At 51.0% G+C, this 19,976-nt stretch overlaps 2 protein-coding genes across 3 annotated transcripts; one reads left to right on the plus strand and one right to left on the minus strand.

Annotated features, from left to right (window-relative positions):
* Nucleotides 1-4,951: 4,951 nt before the first annotated feature.
* On the plus strand, nt 4,952-14,168 carry CUNH6orf62 (chromosome unknown C6orf62 homolog). 2 transcript variants are annotated; one of them, XM_070397452.1, is made up of 5 exons: nt 4,952-5,765; nt 8,763-8,939; nt 10,706-10,828; nt 11,393-11,527; nt 12,820-14,168. In XM_070397452.1, exons 1-5 carry the CDS (start codon nt 5,724-5,726, stop codon nt 12,943-12,945), a joined length of 603 nt encoding a protein of 200 aa, XP_070253553.1. In that variant the 5' UTR covers nt 4,952-5,723; the 3' UTR covers nt 12,946-14,168. The 2 variants fall into 2 exon arrangements, with proteins under 2 accessions (XP_070253553.1, XP_070253552.1); XM_070397451.1 differs by lacking the exon at nt 4,952-5,765 and adding an exon at nt 5,772-7,071.
* A 2,441-nt stretch (nt 14,169-16,609) lies between these two features.
* Nucleotides 16,610-19,952, minus strand: ACOT13 (acyl-CoA thioesterase 13). The gene is made up of 3 exons (XM_070397300.1): nt 19,746-19,952; nt 18,739-18,923; nt 16,610-16,840 (listed from the first exon to the last, which is right to left on the minus strand). The coding sequence occupies exons 1-3, from the start codon at nt 19,821-19,823 to the stop codon at nt 16,684-16,686; spliced, it is 420 nt and encodes a 139-aa protein (XP_070253401.1). The 5' UTR covers nt 19,824-19,952; the 3' UTR covers nt 16,610-16,683.
* Between the last annotated feature and the right edge of the window lie 24 nt (nt 19,953-19,976).

Raw genomic sequence — 19,976 nt, forward strand, 5'->3', positions numbered from 1 at the left:
TGCCCGTGTCTGCGGTCAGCGCGTGGTTCAAAGGCCCCCGAACGGCCAGCGGGGCGCGTGCAGGTCCACAGTCTATAGAGCTCCGCTCGGCCGGCTCGGGAGCCACCACCTAGGAACCCGGAGGGCGCGTGCCCGGCTGCGGGCTGGATCCCCAGCAGGGGGCGCGCACGAGGCAGCGGGTCAAGGATTCTCATCATTGATGTTTCTCCCTCTTCCTTCCTCTCTGAAATCAATTAAAAATATATATATATTTTTAAAGTTACATTCAAGTACACTGCACTGGGTAACGTATAAAGCACAGTTCATAATGGTGTTGTTTCTTTCCAGAACTGAAAAGCTGGGAGAGAAAACGTGAAAATGGTGAGCACACAGAGGGTAGAATCTAACTGTTACTGCAGTTAAAAACCCGCAGAGCTGTGGGAGCACTGGCGGCTTCCCAGGGGTGTCATGGAGCCCGCTTATCAGACGTCATCCGCCCCTGCTCATCGTGTCGTCCATTTGGAATGGTGTGGGGACTTCATGCATGTTGGTGTTGTTGGACTTTTTTTCATTTCAACATCCCGAAGGAGATGATGCCTCGTTTAGGGGAACCGTGAAGGCCCAGAGCCGGCGACCACCCTTTCACCAGTTTAGGTCAGATCCCTCGGGCTCTCCTGCTACATGGCCAGCTGGTATATGGGCACCGAATGCAGATTGTACCCGCGCCATCAGGTGGGGGCACCAGCCCATCATGGCTATTGAGCAGGCAGGCCTCACAGGAGTGGACGAGTCGCCTGAGGTGTGTTGTGTTTTGTTTAATCCACACCCGAGGGGATTTTCCCATTGATTTTTAGAGAGAGGGAAAGACAGAGAGAAACATGGATGTGAGAGAAACACATGGATTGGTTGCCTCCTGCAGGAGCCCAGACCAGGGCCTGCAACCGAGGTGCGTACTCTTGATCGGAATCGAACCCGGGACCCTTCGGTCTGCAGGCCGATGCTCTATCCACTGAGCCAACCGGCTAGGGCTGGCCTGAGGTTTTGAGGGCTCTTCTTCCCTGGGTTCGCCTCAGCACCTGTACTCAGAACAGAGCATCTGCAGGGCAGGTGCTGACACTCACTCTAAGGAGCCCCCACCTGGGAGGAGGTCCCTGTCCCCGCCCCCTTTCCCTGGTTCTTTTTGCCTCTGGCCGTTGGGCAGCAGCCTGATGTCTGGCACAAACCACAAGCATTTTCCTGGAAAGTGTTGTGCTTGCGGCTGCCTTGCACGGAGGGCCCCGGGCTTGCCAAGAGCAGGGCTGGGGGGAAGGAATGCCCTTGAGCAGAAGAGCCAGAAGGGATCCCGGCCGGTCGGGACACAGTGCAGACTGAGGACTGCGCGTCCCCTGTGCTGCGCTCACAGACATTTCTCTGTTGTGACTTCTGCGAGGGAGGCACACTGTTAGCAGTTCTGTAAACCAAGGGCTGGGAACCTTCCTGCAAAGGGATAGAGAGTAAATAGTTTAGGCTTTCTCTGTCGAATAGGGTTTGTTTTTGCAGCCCCCAAAAATATAAAAGCCATTGTTAGCCTCTCTCTCTCCGTCTTTTGCTGACCTTCATTCTACATAGTTGACATTCTTAAGCTGAAGAGAAAAAGGGGAAATCAATCTAAGTTGCTTTTCCCCATTCCAAGAAACGCTATTTTCTTGTAAGAGATTTGATAAATAATCTTGAAACGGGTGCATGAAAGGATCATTTCTCTCCCTTCCTGAGTGGCAAAGAGAAGTGAGTTCTGTGTGCAAGCCACGTGCTAGGCAACTGGCTTATGAGTGAGCCAGGGCCGGTGCCCTCAGGTGACCGGAGGACGAGGGGAGGACCTAGGACCTGGGACATCTGGCCCTCTCAGGAGGAGGGATGGTGCAGTTGGTGAGGCCTAAGGGCGGGGGCAGGAGCAGCTGCGCGGCGAGGGGGACCCCGTGCACAATGAAAATGCGGGTCTCGTGTTCAAAATGGTGAATAATTTCGAGATGGTGACAGCAGAGCAGTAAAGCAGCACAGGCCCTTCCAGTCACACTAGGGGGCACAGTCTCCAAGCCGACCCGGCCCTGCCCCCCCAGGGAGGTTCTCTAGGCAGGTACACAAGACACAGCCACTTACAGGCTATAAACCAGGCACTGCCTCGCCTCTGCAGGACACAATTTTGGCTCAGGCAGCGGGAGTCAGCACCGCCCGAGAGTGCAGTGCGTGTTGACAGATCAGAGAAAAAAGGTGCCGACCTGCCCGAGGGCACAAGGAAGGGACTGGAGAGAAGAGCGCCTGCAGGGAGCTCCGCCTCCCAGTTCAGAATCCAGGGGGACTAATGGCACCTCTTCCGGGAGGGGACCCCGGGCTGCCGAGAGGGACTTCCTTCAGTCCCACACCCTTCCCTGGGGGAAAGGGCTTTTCAAAGTACTAATAAAAGAAGCTGGAGAAGCGGCCTGCTCTGCTGCTTCCATGGGGTTAGAACCAGTGGGAAGAGGTGACAACCAGCAAGAAAAAGAACCAATTGGTCTTCATCTTCTCTGTAAAGCAATGTTTAGTCCTCTGGGAAGTTTTAACAAAGAAAAGATTGAAGCCCAATAGGAGAGGGTGTAAGAGCAGTGGACACGGACAGTGGGGACAGTGGACTTTGATGAGCTTGAATGCTGAGCCACACGTGGCTGCAACGGAAGCTCCGGACACGGGCCTTGCCTCTGGCCCTGCTGACCTCCAGCTGCCCCTCGTTCAGGACTGGCGTCGGGAAGTGGGACCTTGCAAATAAAGCCTTCCACATCCCGTGCCCCCATGCAATCCCAGAAAGCTCATTTTCTGAAGATATTGCAAGAACCTCGCTCTAGCCGAAACCGGTTTGGCTCAGTGGATAGAGCGTCGGCCTGCGGACTGAAGGGTCCCGGGTTCGATTCCGGTCGAGGGCATGTACCTGGGTTGCGGGCACATCCCCAGTGGGAGATGTGCAGGAGGCGGCTGATCGATGTTTCTCTCTCATCGATGTTTCTGACTCTCTATCTCTCTCCCTTCCTCTCTGTAAAAAATCAATAAAATATATTTAAAAAAAAAAAAAAAAAAAAAAAAAAGAACCTCGCTCTTACGAGTGACAGGGGAATTTAATTCTCCCGTAACACTCCTACTTTCCAACTTTACACACATTTAAGGTTTTCTGCAGGGTGAAATCTAACCAACTGAACTACCTGCCCTGGCCTGGTTTTTTGTTCATTTTTAAATTAAGTAAGAAAATTGGATATTTGAATCAAAATGCAGAAAATGTTAGCATGTAAGATTAGCATTAATAAGCAGTATATGTTTATTATTGGAAAAGAGATTTTTAAAAAAGGAATTAGACTAAAGCAAGATAGTTTCCCTTTTTTCCTAAATATGGTAAAACTATAGATTTAACAGAAGTAAAACAACTGGTGTTACTAGGAAGTCGCAGATGTGTTGGTTTTGCTCTTTGTTGGCTTTTAAAAATAAAGCAGCTGTCCTTTTTATTTTCCATCCATGTTGCATACTGAGCGCTCTCAAATAGCTAGTTAAAGGATCCTGAGCAGAATATTGTAATAATAAAATAATCTTCATGGGGCTTCTTTCTTATGAATTCACTAACATAATTAAGGAAAGAAGAATGAATAGTTAAAAAGATGTATTCTTTTCTCTATCCACAACATCCCTGGTCTCTCTCCCTCTTCCTGTAAGGACACCGTCATGCTGTGTTCAGGCCCACCCTAATGAGCTCCTTTGACGTTAGTTTTGGACGACAATTGATATTGAGGGTTGGGTCCCAATTCTCCTTTTGGCTCAAGGGTGAAAAGGTAACCTATTTTGGTTTTACCAAGTGGAGAGCAGTGGGTGGGGACCCAATAGACTTCTAAAATGTTATCACAGAGAGTAGCCCATGAGGAGTCTCTAGGCTTTGCTTTTGTCCAGCTTTGGCTTTTGCTGATTTCCTAATAACGTAGCCGCATCTTCAGCAGCACATTGTAGCTCTAATAAAAGGAAATGAAGGCTCTCTGGTGCCAGGGACCTGCGATCCGGTGGCAAAAGCCCCCCAATGCCCACCTCACATTTCCAGGACCTAGGCCTGCGGCCCGGGGGATCCTAATGGAAATCGTGTTCTGAAGGGAAGGGGGGACCCACGCTGCGGGATGGGCTGTTTTCCTCCCAAATCGCGGCAGCAGCGCTCCAAGGCATCGTTGACCTTGTGCAGAGCTGGAGGGCCGCCTCCGCTGCTGCGCACGTGGCGAGGCGGGGACGCAGCCAGCGGGACCCGTACCCCGCCGCACAGACATCGGACATGCATTCCCGGCTGGGGGCTGCAGGGCACCGCAGGAGAGACACCCTGAAGGACTCCCCGTCGGCGGGTTAGGAGTAACAGCGTAACGAAAGGAAACCGGAATCGACCTCCACCCTCCAGACACACTTCCCTCTCCTCCTTCGCCCCGCCCCATCCCCCTACGCTCCGCCCCCTCTCCACCCTCGGGCCCCGCCCCGCGCCCTGCGCGCGCAGAAGAGGCGCACCAGACCCCGGAAAAGCGGTTCCATCCGGGTGCTCGGCCAGGGAAGGCATGGGGCGTGGCTTTATGACGACAGCGTGTGGGAGGGGCCAACTTCGGAGCCCTGGACTTCCGGAGGGAGTGGGCGGCCGCGTCCCCGCCCCAAGAACGCTCCATTCTGGACAAGAGGGGGGTCTCTGTCCTCACACTCCCGTTGGAGGCGGAAGGATGGCCTTAAGCAGTTTCACAGCAAAGACTCCGCCTTGTAAAGCCTTTTTCCTAACCCTTCCTCGGGCTCGTCCCTCCTCCTTCCTGGGTAACTCCGACGCTCCGCGTGTCCAGGGCGCTTCCCCCCCTCTGTTCTCGCGCGGGTGGCGAGGCCCGCGGGGCGCGCAGGCGCAGCGCGCTCGGGGCGGTGCCGCTGGGGGGCGGGTGACGCAGCGGCGTTGCTGCCATTTTAAGTTGTTTGTTCTGGCTTCTCGGCTCAAACGCGACTCTGCCGGGACCCGGGAGGCGCCCAGGCCGCCGCCGTTTCCGCAGCCACCGGTGGCGGGGAACGAGGCTGTGCCGCCGCGGACGCGCGTCCTCCACTCGGCTCTCCGCGACCCGCTGTCCCGCGAGCCGGCGCCGCCGGGAGCCAGGAGGACTCGGAGCAGATGCTTGGACTGAGATAACTTTACTTGGGCTTGACTCGCCGACGGACCTTAGCGCAGGGCTCCCTCCTCCCGCCCCCTCCCAGGACCGCCGCTCTCCTCCCCTCCCGCTTTCTCTCTCCCGCCGCTGTCCCGTCCTCCCTCCGCCCGGGGCGCCGAGCCAGACTATGGGTCCCAGGTGGGGGCTGCGTGGCGGCAGCAGCGCGGGCGGCCCGGCCCCAGTGCGCGCCGCAGCGGGGATGGGGGGGCTCGGTTGGCTGCTGGTGTTCTCTTGACATGGCTCCCGCCCGAGCCGCGAGCAGCGCCCCCGCCGCCGCCTCTTCCGCCGCCGCCACCGCTCCGCCCGCGGGCTGCGGCTAAGGGCCCGCCCGCGACCCCGCCCTGCACCATCCAAACTCGGGAAACATGGTCTGTTCAACGTGAGCGCGCGAATCCGGGAACTCCATTTCATTTTTCGGGGGGTGGGGTGGGCGTCCTGACAAAAAGTAATTAATATTAACACAACTGTTTTGTTTTTCCCCGCTGACCCTTCCCGTTGGCCCTGCCCCGCCTCCTGGACCCGGGCGGGAATGGTCTCCCCGAGGCGATGAGCGAAGACCTGAGCGACCCGGTGCCTCCCGCGGTGCGAGTGAGTCGCCGCCGCTGACGGCCGAGCGGGGAGCGGGCCTGGGGGGCGGCAGGCAGGTGGTCCCCCGGCGCTGCCTGGATTTGGGAGAAGCACCCGCCCCCTTCGCCTCCGCGATGCCCACGGTCTGGGTCGGCGCGAAGCCCTAGGCAAGGCTCCCCTCGGGGCATGTAGGGCTCCTAGCCGGGCTCGGGGTGCTGTCCGACCGCAGAGCCGGAGCGATCCTCCATCGTGTTCTCGACCCCGCGCCCCTGCCATCATGGTCCCGGGCAGCAGCGTTCGCGGCCGCCCGCGGGTGGGGTGGGTGATGGGGCAGTTGGCCATGACTCCGCGGTTTCTCCTCCTGGCTCCTGTGGGCGACAGCTGCCCGCCCCCGGCATGCACTGTAGTTGATCGCAGGGACACCCTGGGCCTCCCCCCCTCCTTCTCGACCGATTTTGCACTGTTGTCTTTGCTCACCACCAAGAGTAATCACTAGCCGGCACCTTCGATCCGTAGCAATAGTGAAGCCTGAGAGAGCGAAGAACTAACAGGTTCTGCAGCCATGGGCCGGGCTGGGTAAAATCCGATTGGGTATTTCCGTTTCATTCGCCTTCCCTGTTTTGGTGTTTGGGGAAGGTGTTTTGTTTTTTTTTGTTTTTTTGTGGGTTTTTTTCTTCTTCCTCTTTTTCCTTTTCGGTATTTGGAAAGCAAGAATCACCCTTCCCCCTCCCTGAACCTTTCCATCATCCCTTTTCTAACCTGAGGGGAAGGTCCGGATGGACTGGGATCGGGCTGGTGCCGGCTGTGTTTATTGCACACCTAAATCCTGAGAAGAGGCTTTCCACGCCCCCCTCCCCCTCCCCCAAAGCCTCTATTTTGGTCCTTAAGCCAGATGTGTTTTCCAAAAAATTAGTTCAAGTATTTTCTCTTTCCTTCCTTCCTCCGCTTCCTTCTTCCCATCCCGCCCCAAACGAGATTGTCCGAACATGACTGGGCAGCACCTTTGGCCTCATGACCCCGTAGCATGACAGTCTGCTAATATTGCCAGAGGGGCCGTTTGGGGTTGCAGCTGTGACTTTAGCCATTCAATCCTATTAGCAGGGGAAATGACTTGTTTCTGTTGTACTTGAGTCTTAAGAAAAAGTGCCCATAGTTTAGCGACAATTTCCAAAGGCTTTAGTACCCCCTGTATTTCAAAATGGGGGACCCGAACTCCCGGAAGAAACAAGCTCTGAACAGACTCCGCGCTCAGCTTAGGAAGAAAAAAGAATCTCTAGCTGACCAGTTTGACTTCAAGATGTACATTGCCTTTGTGTTCAAGGAGAAGGTAATTTAAAGTTCCTAACGTGAAGTAGCGGGAGTGGTTTTGTAGGTTGTGACAGCGATGGGTCTGTCAGCCTGAAGAGTGGTCCCAGGGTGGGCAGCGTTGTAGACTCGTGGATGCTCACAGGACATTGCACCGGGGTCCCGGGGAGGACCTGGACTTGGAGACGGCCTCCTGTAATAGAAGCGGGGGGGCTGGGAGTGGTCCATTGGAATCAGAATGTTCCCAGCAGCCGCTTCCTCGGGCCAGGAGGCAGTACCTTCCCTGGTGCGTGCAATGAGGCGGATGGAATACACATTCAGTTTAGGAGCAGTTACATACTCGTGGCTAATGTGTGTAGAAGTGGAGAATTTTACTAAAATTAAAAATGAAATAGAAAGTTTAAATATGTTTGGCCTTAATCAGAATTCCACACTTAAATAGCAAATAATGAGTAGTTTTCTGCAGCTTAAAATGAGTAGTTTTTTGCAGCTTAAAGTAATGGCAGTTTCTTAATCTCTATTTGACATGAGATTAGTTTATGAATATAAGGAAATGTAGGGTTTTTGCACTTAAATTGTGAGCTAATTTCAGATCAGAAATGTAATCTTAACGTATCTATTTAATATTTGGAAGTTCCGAGGTTTTACCCTCCTCTTAACTCCTGAAGGTTACGGTGGGAAAGCCCTTCGCTGCTGCAGGATACGGGGTGCAGGTGGCGTTGTGAGGTGCTGTCAGAAGGTGGTCATTTTTGAGTGATTGCTCCCTGGTTGGGGAGTCCCAAAGAGTCACTTTTCCATTCTCTCTCTTGCTTGTGTGTGTAAATAAGTTGACTAAAGTAGATAAGGTCAGATTTTAGTTGACGATATTATAATGCAGGTTCACTAGAAACAAATCCAAGATGTAAGTGGGTAGATTTGATCTTTATGTTCAATCCACTGTGCCATCTGGCTCTTTAAACCTGAGAAAACCTGTTTTTATCTTGTGAGTGGAGAGGATTTGAAACTCAATTTGGTTGACTTTTTTACCCCTTTCAAATATTGACACTTGTAGTTATGTAATATCCTAAAGAAATAATGGAAATTGAGCTTTTTAAGGAGTAAAACAGTTCATTTGTTTTGAATAGCTTTGTCTTTAAATTGCTGAGATTTTAATTTAGCTGTTTGTAGAACCAGTTAAATGAAGTTATATCAAGAGTAAATCACTTTTTTTTAACCTGAGGGATGCTAGTGTTTGTTTCTCACAGCATTTAAGAAATATTTATTTTTAAATATATTTTTATTGATTTCAGAGAGGAAGGGAGAGGGGGGAGAAAGAGAGAGAAACATCAATGAATCATTGATTGGCTGCCTCCCGCACTCCCCCCACTGGGGATTGAGCCCACAACCCGGGCCTGTGTCCTTGACCAGAATGGAACCTGGGACCCTTTAGTCCGCAGGCCGACGCTCTAGCCACTGAGCCAAACTGACGACGGCAAAAAGTATTTTCTAAAATAAATACTTGCTGTGGATACATGATGCTCTAAATCCATGTGGTTAAACATTCTGGTGGGTTGGGGTTGGGGGTTTGGGAAGGATAATCAGTATTTTCGGCACAAAAATTCATTTAAGAATTTTGCTGAGTTAGAATGAAGGTATGTGACATTGTAATATAGACTAAGTGTTAAAAGGCAGTGTGTTACCGGTGGGTTGATAACATCTTTTTTTTTCTTCTAGAAGAAAAAATCAGCACTTTTTGAAGTGTCTGAGGTTATACCAGTCATGACGAATAATTATGAGGAGAATATCCTGAGAGGCGTGCGGGACTGCCGCTATTCCTTGGAGAGCTCCGTGGAGCTTTTGCAGAAGGACGTGGTCCAGCTCCACGCGCCCCGATACCAGTCCATGAGAAGGGTGAGCGTGGCTTTCCGTCCGGGTTCGCATGTGATAGTGGGTTCCCCTTGCGCGCCGCGCGCCCACCCTCCAAGAATGTGTAGTTACTGTGGCCATGATTCGCTTTAAAAGCTGACTTCAAATGGATAGCTTTTCTTAGGTGGGATTATGCTGATCAAGGTGTGCGTTAGGCCGTAGTGTTTTTACTACTATTCATTGGGTTTCCTTTCGGGGGAATAACGTCATGTCTCTCATAAATAAGAAACTTAAAGTAGAAGATACTGCTGTTGCTGCCAACCTTCTGCAACTCATTGGACGTTATTCCTCCTATTTGCACAAGAGACCCCTGACCCCCACCCCGTAGTGGTAGGGTCGGAGGAGACTGGAGATGACCGTGTGCTGGTCTGGACATTACTGTGCTGTCCTGTGCCAAGAGGACCATCAGCATCTGGCAACAGTAGCCTTCCGTTGTAACAGGAAGGCAGGGCTTCATGTTAGATGTTCCAAGATGCCTTTGCTTACATGGTTCTGATTGTGTGTGTTTTTTTGATTTCAGAGAGGAAGGGAGAGGGAGAATCACTGATTGGCTGCCTCCTGCACATCACCTACTGGGGCTCAAGCCCGCAACTTGGGGGCATGTGCCCTGGCTGGAATCGAACTCAGAACCCTTCAATCTTCAGGCCGATGCTCTATCCACTGAGCCAAACCTGCTAGGGAATAGTTCTGATTTTGAAGGGTGGAATAAACATTCAGGGACTTAAAAAAAAAACAACAAAGAACCTGAGCATTAGGTGGAGTCTTCACCTGCTCTGGTGAGTTCAGGTCTTGATGGAGGCACCTGGTTGAGGGACTGGACTGGACTGGACGGCAATTAGAATTTGGTCCTGTTGCTGCCTCCTCAGTGAAATCGTACATGGTGGCCCCAGCACTGTGCAGTGTGTCTGTAGTCGGCCCTAGCACTGTGCAGTGTGTCTGTAGTCGGCCCTAGCACTGTGCAGTGTGTCTGTAGTCAGCCCTTGCGCAGTGTGTCTGTAGTCGGCCCCAGCACTGTGCAGTGTGTCTGTAGTCGGCCCCAGCACTGCGCAGTGTGTCTGTAGTCGGCCCCAGCACTGCGCAGTGTGTCTGTAGTCGGCCCCAGCACTGCGCAGTGTGTCTGTAGTCGGCCCCAGCACTGTGCAGTGTGTCTGTAGTCGGCCCCAGCACTGCGCAGTGTGTCTGTAGTCAGCCCTAGCACTGCGCAGTGTGTCTGTAGTCGGCCCCAGCACTGTGCAGTGTGTCTGTAGTCGGCCCCAGCACTGCGCAGTGTGTCTGTAGTCGGCCCTAGCACTGCGCAGTGTGTCTGTAGTCGGCCCTAGCACTGCGCAGTGTGTCTGTAGTCGGCCCTAGCACTGCGCAGTGTGTCTGTAGTCGGCCCTAGCACTGCGCAGTGTGTCTGTAGTCGGCCCTTGCACAGTGTGTCTGTAGTCAGCCCTTGCACGGTGTGTCTGTAGTCGGGCCTTGCACAGTGTGTCTGTAGTCAGCCCTTGCACGGTGTGTCTGTAGTCGGGCCTTGCACAGTGTGTCTGTAGTCGGGCCTTGCACAGTGTGTCTGTAGTCGGGCCCTTGCACAGTGTGTCTGTAGTCGGGCCCTTGCACAGTGTGTCTGTAGTCGGGCCTTGCACATTGTGTCTGTAGTCGGGCCTTGCACAGTGTGTCTGTAGTCGGGCCACATAATTTGTGAGTCTGCTCCTTACAGCGATGTCTCTATAAAAGTGATTTTTTCCTTTTTTCTTTCTGTCACCTTATAGGACGTGATTGGCTGTACTCAGGAGATGGATTTCATTCTTTGGCCTCGGAACGACATTGAAAAAATTGTCTGTCTCCTGTTTTCCAGGTGGAAAGGATCTGATGAGCCTTTTAGGCCTGTTCAGGTATTCTGTTCTGAAATAAGTGTGGTGAGCACCTGAAGGAAAACTCCTGGTAGGGTCTGACTTAGGAAAGTCTTGGGGCTATGCTTTGTAATGAATTTTTTTTAGTCCCTTCCATTCTTTTGAATGCTGAGAAAGCACTGAATTGTGGAGTCTCTGGAGAATGAGGTGGTTCTCAGCTGCCCAGTATGTTTGGGATTATGGCCAGAGGAAGGCTTGAATTTTAAGGTTGGCCTGTTGGCTTTAGGAGGGGTCATGGGTGCAGTTGGCAAGCTCTTTCCCGGCACCACACACTCCTGAATAGGAGCTGCCAGACCGTCCTGTGCCAGCACCGGGAGGGGAGGAGGATGCTCGGTGTCTCAGAGACGGTCATGGTGCGGCCGCCAGCTGCCTGTGCTCGGGGAGCTGTGGAATGTGGCGAGTGTCACTGAAGAACTGAATTTCAAGTTGCGTTTTAATTCAGTAGCCGTGTCGGCTAGCATGTACAATAGCACACCTGTACGTATGTCACGTCGTGTAACATGTTTGTGGTATGGTTACATGTATGTGTTTGTGCTTTTTAATTAGGCTAAATTTGAGTTTCATCACGGTGACTATGAAAAACAGTTTCTGCATGTACTGAGCCGCAAGGACAAGACTGGAATTGTTGTCAACAATCCGAACCAGTCCGTGTTTCTCTTCATTGACCGGCAGCACTTGCAGGTGGGCATGGACCAAACAGGGCTGTCCCAGCCCCTCACTGATGACCAAACTGCTTTCTATGCGAGTGACTTGGCTCTGTGTTGCCCCTTCATCACTGCATTATTTTTGAAGTTAATAAAGAACAAGAAGCCGATCTCCTGGGCCTCACCCTAGAACATTGTTCCCCAGACTTGGCTGCCTATTAGAACTGGGTGGGGTTGGGGTTTTTTGTTTTTTGTTTTTTTTTAATTGCTTTTGCGAGAGAGGAAGGGAGAGCAAGAGAAGTATCGATTTTGTTGTTCTTGTTGTTCCACTTCTGCACTCACTGATTGATTCCTGTGTGTGCCCTGATCAGGGATCAAACCTGCAACCTGGGAGTATTGGGATGATGCTCTAACCAACTGAGCTACCTGGCAAAGGGCCAGGCGGGGTGCTTTTAAAAAGTTACTTTTTTATTTTTTAAATTCTCATGTATTGATTTGAGAGGGATAGAGGAGGGGGCGAGGGGAAACATCTGTGTGTTCCACTTCACGCTTGCATTGGTTGATTCTCATATGTGCCCGCAACCTTGGTGTATGAGGACAACACTCTAGACAACTGAGCTACCCAGCCAGGGCCTGGCACATTTTTTCATTTTAAATATCAACCTCATGTACATACAGACGCCAGGAATCAGGAAGGCCACCTGTGTTTTCTTCCGCCCTTTTTAGAGAAGCTACAGTGACAAGAAGGTAAGCTCTGAGGCAGGTCTGGTTGATTCATCTGGCGGCTGTGTGACAGCACCTAGCACACTTGCCCCAAGTTAGATGGTTAAATCCAACTTTTTAAATGTAGTTCTTAGAGTTTCGTGGATCTGGTTGGTAACACTTTAGCTTTTTTCTAGTTCCTTTCTCTATATGTGCTTGTGCTTAGATCTTTTATTTTTTACCATTTCTGTTCCCCCCTGGCTTCTACTCTCACCACATCTGCTGTCTTTCTGTTTGCAAACATGACTTCAAAGCTCTCTTCAAATCTGTCTCCATGAAATGCCTTTAACCCTGATTTCTTTCAGCGATTGGTCTGTGGCTGACCTCTCTCAGTCTGCCTACATCCTTCAAACGTTCATTTGTCCTCACACTTCCTCTGTTTTCCTGTATTTCCTGTGGCAAAGCTCTGAACTCCCAGGGTCCCTGCCTATGGCTAAGAACCATCACTCTGTGCTTTGTCACCGTGTCCATAGGTGCTTATCAGTTGGGGAGATCGACTGCATGTGGCAATCGAGCACTTAGGTTGAAGTCTTATTTATTAAGAATATTAAAACTTTTCCCTTTCAGACTCCAAAAAACAAAGCTACAATCTTCAAGTTATGCAGCATCTGCCTCTACCTGCCACAGGAACAGCTCACCCACTGGGCGGTTGGCACCATAGAGGATCACCTGCACCCTTACTTGCCCGAATAGAGTGCTGACCAGCAAGTGGAGACGATCAGATGCAGCGGCAATTTTTTCTTGTTTTCTTACCACTTTATTCTAGAGTTTAAAGAAAATGGACTCATGCACAGAACACTATGCATTTTGAAACTTGTTCATCCTGGATTTTTTTTTTTTAATCATTTGTATCTCAGAACTTAACAAATTCGATGTCTTCTGCACAGACTGTGTGAGAGGATGCTTTGCATCTTTGCTGCACTGCGTCAGCATCTTAAAATGTGAAGTGAAGGACTATGTACACTGAAATGCCGATGTGTCTGAAAGCACCAGGTGATACCATGGTTGATGGTCTTCCATTTGTGCTGGTTTTGCCTCTGGCATCTGTCATCAGTATTTAGAGGGTGAGAAGGGAATGTAACAGGTATAAATAACATTTGAAAAACTTCATAGCTTTGCTCTAATCACCGTTGATCCTGAGCACTGTCAGATTCATTCTAATAACCAGAAGTGGTTGTTTAAAAAAAAACACACACACAACCACAGGAAAGAAACCTTAAATGAAAAAAGCATCTCACTTGTAGGCATTCTTGCCTCATATTTTACTGGGCCATGTTTGTTTCCTGGTACTCATAAATATGTGTTTTATTTCCAGATCGCTTTCCAGGCTGCTGTTACAAAGTGTTCTGTGTGGACACAGTCAGACACGGAAAGCAGATCTGGAGCCTCGAGTGGCTAACGCAGCTGTCAACCCGATTCGCTCGTAGCTGCAGAAGCCAGGATAGGTAGAGGACTTGCCTTTTGGTTTTCGTTTTCTTTTCTGGTTTTAAAGAGGAGATTTTTATTACAAAGAAAAAAAATTCCAGTGAATTGTGCAGAAATACTGGTTTCTACACCATCCTTAAGAAAAACTTATAAAGGGTTTTTTGGGAGTAGGAAAAGTTATTCAAGTTGAAATCTTAAATTGTAAAAACCACCACTGAGTGTCAAAAGTTATAAAAGCAGAACTCATTTTGTGCAATGAACATAAGGAAAGACTACTGTATAGATTTTTGTTTTGTTTTTGTTTCTTTTAAATGAAGAAAAGCTTTGCTTAAGGGTTGCATACTTTACTGGAGTAAATCTGAATGATCCTACTCCTTTGGAACAATGCTTACTGGTTTCCAATTGTATTTAGCTTTGGGTTGGAATTTGAAAAAATGAAAACCTAAATAAAATAGGTGAAGTTCCCTGACTGTTCAGGTGAATACACAACACGTGAAGTGGTAACTTTTTTTTCCTGGGCTCTGGGAAGGCATTACTGATGACCGTGAGGGTTACAGTCCCCAGCTAAAGAGCAAATTCAGAAGAAAAAAACCAGCCACTGGGTTTGTAATTTCAGCAAGAATAGAAATCGTGAAACAACGCCGTGTTTGCCATGGGCAGGCACTGTTCCAGGCTCTTGCCCTTAAGTCTCTGACAGCATGGACAAGTGGACGCTTGCCCAAGCTCACATGGTGAGTAGGGAGGGTTTAACCAGCTTCCTGGTTCCAGAGAGCCCAAGCTCCCAACTGCCTTACTCCAATGAATTACACTTGTTAGCTAATCAGCAAGTTCTGCCTTTCAGCAGCCATTGGATTTAAGGTTTTTAGAACTAGAGGCCCGGTGCATGATATTTGTGCACGAGTGCGGTCCCTAGGCCTGGCTGGTGGTCGAGGTCGAAGCACGAGTGTCTGGTGTGGAAGGGCAGGTCCCAGCTGACCTCTGGGCCCCCGAGCGCCCCCTCTGAGTCATTGGGCCCCACCTGGTTCCCTCAGGGCCTGGGAGCCGGGAGGTTTGCCATCTGTGTGGCAATCGGCCCCGCTCACACCTGCTTTGGCCTGGTGCTGCCCACTCACCTGCTTGGTCCTGCTTTCATTGGGGCCAGCAGTGCCTCCATTGCCATACGCACCCCCCGGCCCCCCAACTGCCAATACCGTGCTGCCCCCTAGTGGTCAGTGCACATCATAGGGAGCTGTCTGTCTAGGGGAGTTTGCATATTAGGCTTTTATTATGTAGAATAGATTTCGAAAAGTTAGAAGAGTAACGCAGAAAGCTCCTGTGTGCCCTTTATGAACATGTAGTCTGACATTTGCCACATCTGTTTTTGTTGTCTTTCTGCTTAACTCTAAACGTACTTAAACCTTTGAGTCTGGTGGCACCTCGTGGTGCATCTTGGTTTCTTACTCCTCAGGGCTTAGGCGTAGGTCCCCCCGGAAAGTGATGGAGCGCAGGGAGTGTGACGGTGACAACCTACCTGAGTGCCGTCTTCGGCTCGTTGTCCTAAGGATGCCCTCGGTGGTGTGTTTAACCCCTTGCCGTCCAGGATCGTTGCATTGGGCTGTTAGGTCTCTGGTCACCTTTGACTGGGACAGTTCCTCAACCGTAACCAACCTTGGCATTGCTGAAGAATACAGGTCAACTTTTTAAAAATTTATTTTTCTTTTATTGATTACAGAGAGGGAGAGAGAGATGTGAACATCATTGCCGGCCTCCTGCACGTCCCCAGGGCATGTGCCTGACTGGGAATCCACCCGGCCAGGCGAGTACAGGCCAATTTTTAAGGACAGTTTCTCATCTTGATCTGGTGAAGTTTCTTCCTGGCGAGGTGTGGCTTTTGCATTCTGGCCGGTGACCTTACACCCTTGCCAGAGGCTGCCAGTTGGCTGTGCTGATGTGGGTTCTGAGGTCCAAGGTGGTGTCCCGTTTCTGCTCCTCAGGAGGGTGCGGGCACCTTTTGCCATAACCTGCCCTGACCGTCATGGCTGTGGGGAGAGATTTCCGTATCTTCTCCCTTCACAGGGGCCAGCCTTCTGTGGCCAGGAAGAGCCCTCCCGTCGGTTACTGATTAGTAACCTGCCTAAGCCGTTCGGGCTCAGTGTCTCAACATTAAGGCTAAAATGCTAAGCATGGCATAGGCAGTAGGACTGCAAAATGGACCGAACAGTTTGTGAACTTGGTCTTTTTGATGCGGTGCAGTCTGGGAGATTGGGAACCTGCAGGGTTTTATTCTGGGTACCAGAAAAGTGGCCAACGGATGCCGTCCCCAGTGGGAAATAAGCCAGGCCCGTGACAGACCCTCGGAGGGGCAGCCCCCCGCGCTTGTATCCTCTGTGCTTTGCCTCCAGCTCTCTTGGGGACTAGTCTAGGCCACATCACTCCATCTGCTTTGAAGTTCCATAATCTTTATTTTTAGAGTGAGAGGGAGGGAGAAACTGACTGGTCCCACTCACTTATGCATTCATTGGCTGATTCTTGCATGTGCCCTGACTGGAATCGAACACACAACCTTGGCGTGTTGAAACGATGCTCTAACTAAATGAGCTACTGGGCCAGGGCTGAAGTTCCATAATCTTGAAACTGGAATTAAAAAATGAAATGGAAGATGGCATTTTAAAGCTGAGAAGGATTAACCATTAAGGATTAACCATTTCTGTTTCTCCTTTAGCTTAATATTAGAAGTCAGTTTTAAGGTAATTCTATCTCAAAGTGGCCGTTTGTTTCTTTGCCTAGGTTTTCAAAACACTGAGCTAAGAACTTTTCATCCCAGTAGCATACATATGGTTAGAAGCTAACACTGAAGAGGCTTATAATTTAAGAAAAAAAAAAAAAAAAAGGAGCCACCTGCCATCCCACATGGTCTCTGCTCTTCCCCCTAAAAACACTATTTCTCGGCTGCTTCTGGTTGTGCTGATTTATTAGGTACATGAAGTCGTCCCACGCGACCCCCGCCGGGTGGGGAGGCCTCTGTCCTTAGCTCCCCAGGTGCTTGGTGTGTCTGCCCTGAGCTACCAGCTTCCCGGTCGTCTTGTTGGTCAGGTCCACGGAGGCAAAGGCCAGCGTCCTCCCTTGCTTCAGGATCTGTGCTGTTATCACCACCACTTCGCCTATTTTCGCCGGTGACATGTACCTTGAAAGGAAGCAAGTTGGCATACAGTTAACAGCAGTTCTTAAAGGGAAAGCCATGTGCACGCCAAAGAGCCTTCCTGTGCCGAACTATTTCTGGGAGGAAAGTAAGCAGCCGTGCCCGTGAGCCTCCTGTCCTTCAATGGGAGTGGCCGGTCCTCGCCCACACCGGCTGCTTTTCCCATAAAGAGGAAGGGTCTTTGCCTGCACCGCCCTTTTTTCATGGTTTCCCACTTCACATTGACTGGGAGCTGGGGGAAGGTTTCCCCAGAACTTGCTAAGTGAAGTATCACTTGGTGTCTATGTCGTGTCATATTGATGTTAAGCATTTACTCAACTCTAAGATGACTATACAAGGGCTAGAATTAATACAGGGCCCTTACAGTCCTGGTGATGAATTGTGTGTACACATTATTTTAAGAGAGACACTTCCAACCCATCTGTACTCACAAATTGTCATTCATTTAGTTTTGAAATATCTATAGTGTATTTTCGAGACTATGTCCTAGTTTCTGTTCAAGGGACTCACTTAAAAAAATGTTTTTATTGATTTCAGAGGAAGGGAGAGGGGGAGAGAGAGAAACATGAATGATTAGAGAATCATTGATCGGCTGCATCCTGCACGGCCCCCACTGGGAAGCGAGCCTGCAACCCAGGCATGTGAACCAAACCGTAACCTGGTTCATAGGTCGAAACTCAACCACTGAGCTGAGCCAGGGGGGCAGGAAGTCACTAGTATTTGAAGGTCAGGCCAAAACTTTTGTCAACATGACTCTGAAAGGCCAAAACTCTCACTAGAAACTCGCCATGGTTGTGAGAGCAGCCGTGTCTTACGGTAGAAGATGGTGCCCAGCAGAGCTAGGCTGGAACAAGGCCTCTGCTCCAGACTCAAGGCAGAGCCGTCGGCACGAGAGGCAGACATCTCCGTCATCTTCATCTCAAAAGAACACATGCCTCACCCTGGATTCGCTTACTGCACCCTCACGTTAGGTTCTTTCCGTAGTGAAAAGGGACGGAACGCCGTGCGAACCTGATAAAAAGACCTGGATTGCTTACAGGCCTAATGACTGCATTTCCATTGCCCTCATGACCCGTAGCACTGGCTTTCCCACACTAGCCCTTGCCAGTCCCCTGGGGAAAAAACCATCTGTTAGTTTGGAGGCAAAAGCAATTGTCTGGAAACTCCAGCCCTGGCCCCTGCACTTCCATTGGACAGGACTGGGCAGCCTTGCTGGTTAGCACTGGAGCCGAGTCGGTACATTTGGGAACGTGTGACCCCTGCAGGCATGCTGCTCCCACACCGGGGAGTCAAACCTGCAGAGCCTGTCTGTGCGCCTCGGAGACACCCTATCTGTGGTCACCTTGTCACCAGGAGAGGTGTCTATGGAGGTTTCTCCATTTTTCCTTTATGTTCCCTTCAACCTGTATGTGTCCTGAACACACGTCAGGATTGAAACAGAAGCCATGAGTCTGTGGTCATTTTCCCACCAGCATCTGTGTTAGAGGCCGAATGTTTGCTTTTTCAAAAATTTTTTTGTTGTTAATCTCACCCGAGGATATTTTCCATTGATTTTTAGAGAGAGTGTAAAGGAGAGGGAGAGACAGAGAGAGAGACATCCATGTGAGAGAGACACATCTATTGGCTCCCTCCCACACGGCCCAGGGATTGAGCCTGCAATGGCGGTATGTGCCCTAGACAGGAATCGAATCCAGAACCCTTCAGTCTGTGGTCCGACACTCTGTCCACTGAGCCAAACCTGCTCGGGCTGCTTTTTCAAATGTTTAGGTCCCTTCCTTTACTACTGGTACACACGGGACCTGGAAATTAGTTCCTTTACTTCTAGACTGAAGGCCGAGAACACTGTAGGGCACATCTCCAGTCAGTGCAGCGCGGCTACCTACGTGATGTTCATGTCCACGCTGACGCCCGGCAGGGCCCTCTCCGTGCAGAGCAGGGCCATGGTGGAGATGCTGTCCACCAGGGTGGCCGTCAGCCCCCCGTGCAGCGTGCCCAGCTTGTTGGTGTGCTCCTCCTCCACTCGCAGCTCACAGGTCACCTTCCCAGGAGCCGCCGAGACCAGCGTCACCTGATGCAGAAGGAAAGGATGGTGAGCACCTGTGGGCCCTAGACTAACCTGAGTCACCCCAAAAAAGGTGACCCAGAAAGTCAATCTTACCCGTCTCTCTCGGACAGAAGTTAACCCTTATGGAAACTTTAAAGAAAAAAGAACATACAGGGAAAAACAATAGTAGTCTTTGCTAGTTTCCACTCCTGGCAGAAATCAACATTCCGTGTTATGCACAGCAGCCTGGTACCTCTTACTGTGTCTCCTGGGTTTAAGTTCTGCACCAACGAGGCCAGCTGGCCCCTGGGAATCTGCTAGTCCATTATAGGTTTAATTTGGATGTTCCCTAGATTTTGCACAGGGTCATTTTTAAAATTACTTAGTAACCAATGGTTTAAAACAATTTTAAAAACAAAAGAAGAAATGCCGTAATTCAATAATAAAGAATTAATGAAGTTATGCAATAAGCTCCTTTTAGGTGCAAACCCTCCGCTTAGCACCCGAGTTTGCTGCCTCGCCGCAGGTCCTGGCACCGATACCCGCGGGCTGCGGGCGCGCCCGGAATGCGCTGTCCACCGCCTCCGGCGCCGCGGGCCGCCCGAAGGGTCGCGCAACCGTCCTTTCCGGCTCTGGAGCCGCGCAGTGCCGTCTCCGCGAGCGACAACCATACTCAGTCACGATCCATCACATGAGCCCCCCTGCGCCCTTGACCCGGCGCCCAACGGCGCTCCGTTAAGGCACCGCGATCGCTACGCTGAGCTGCGGGCGCAGCGACAGGATCGGGCGAGACGAGCGCGGTGCCCCCGCTCCCGGCATCACCACCCGCGCCTGCGCCTCCAATACCTTTTCCAAAACTTTATCAAAACCGGGGACCCCGCTGATGGCCTTCATCACCTCCCGCAGGTTCTGGGTCAGGCTCATCGTGAGACGTCCGCGCGCTTCCGGGCCCCGCGCAACACTGGACCTTGGAAGCGCCGGGCAGCCGGGCGCTGGCAAACGCACAAGGACGCAGAGGACGCACACGGGTCGCCGTCCGGCCGCGGGGCGCCTCCCGCGCTCGCGCACTGACGTTCC

Source organism: Myotis yumanensis, unplaced genomic scaffold, assembly GCF_028538775.1.
Source record: "Myotis yumanensis isolate MYYU_CA2020_CCGP unplaced genomic scaffold, mMyoYum1.0.hap1 SCAF_17, whole genome shotgun sequence".
Taxonomy (NCBI): Eukaryota; Metazoa; Chordata; class Mammalia; order Chiroptera; family Vespertilionidae; genus Myotis; species Myotis yumanensis.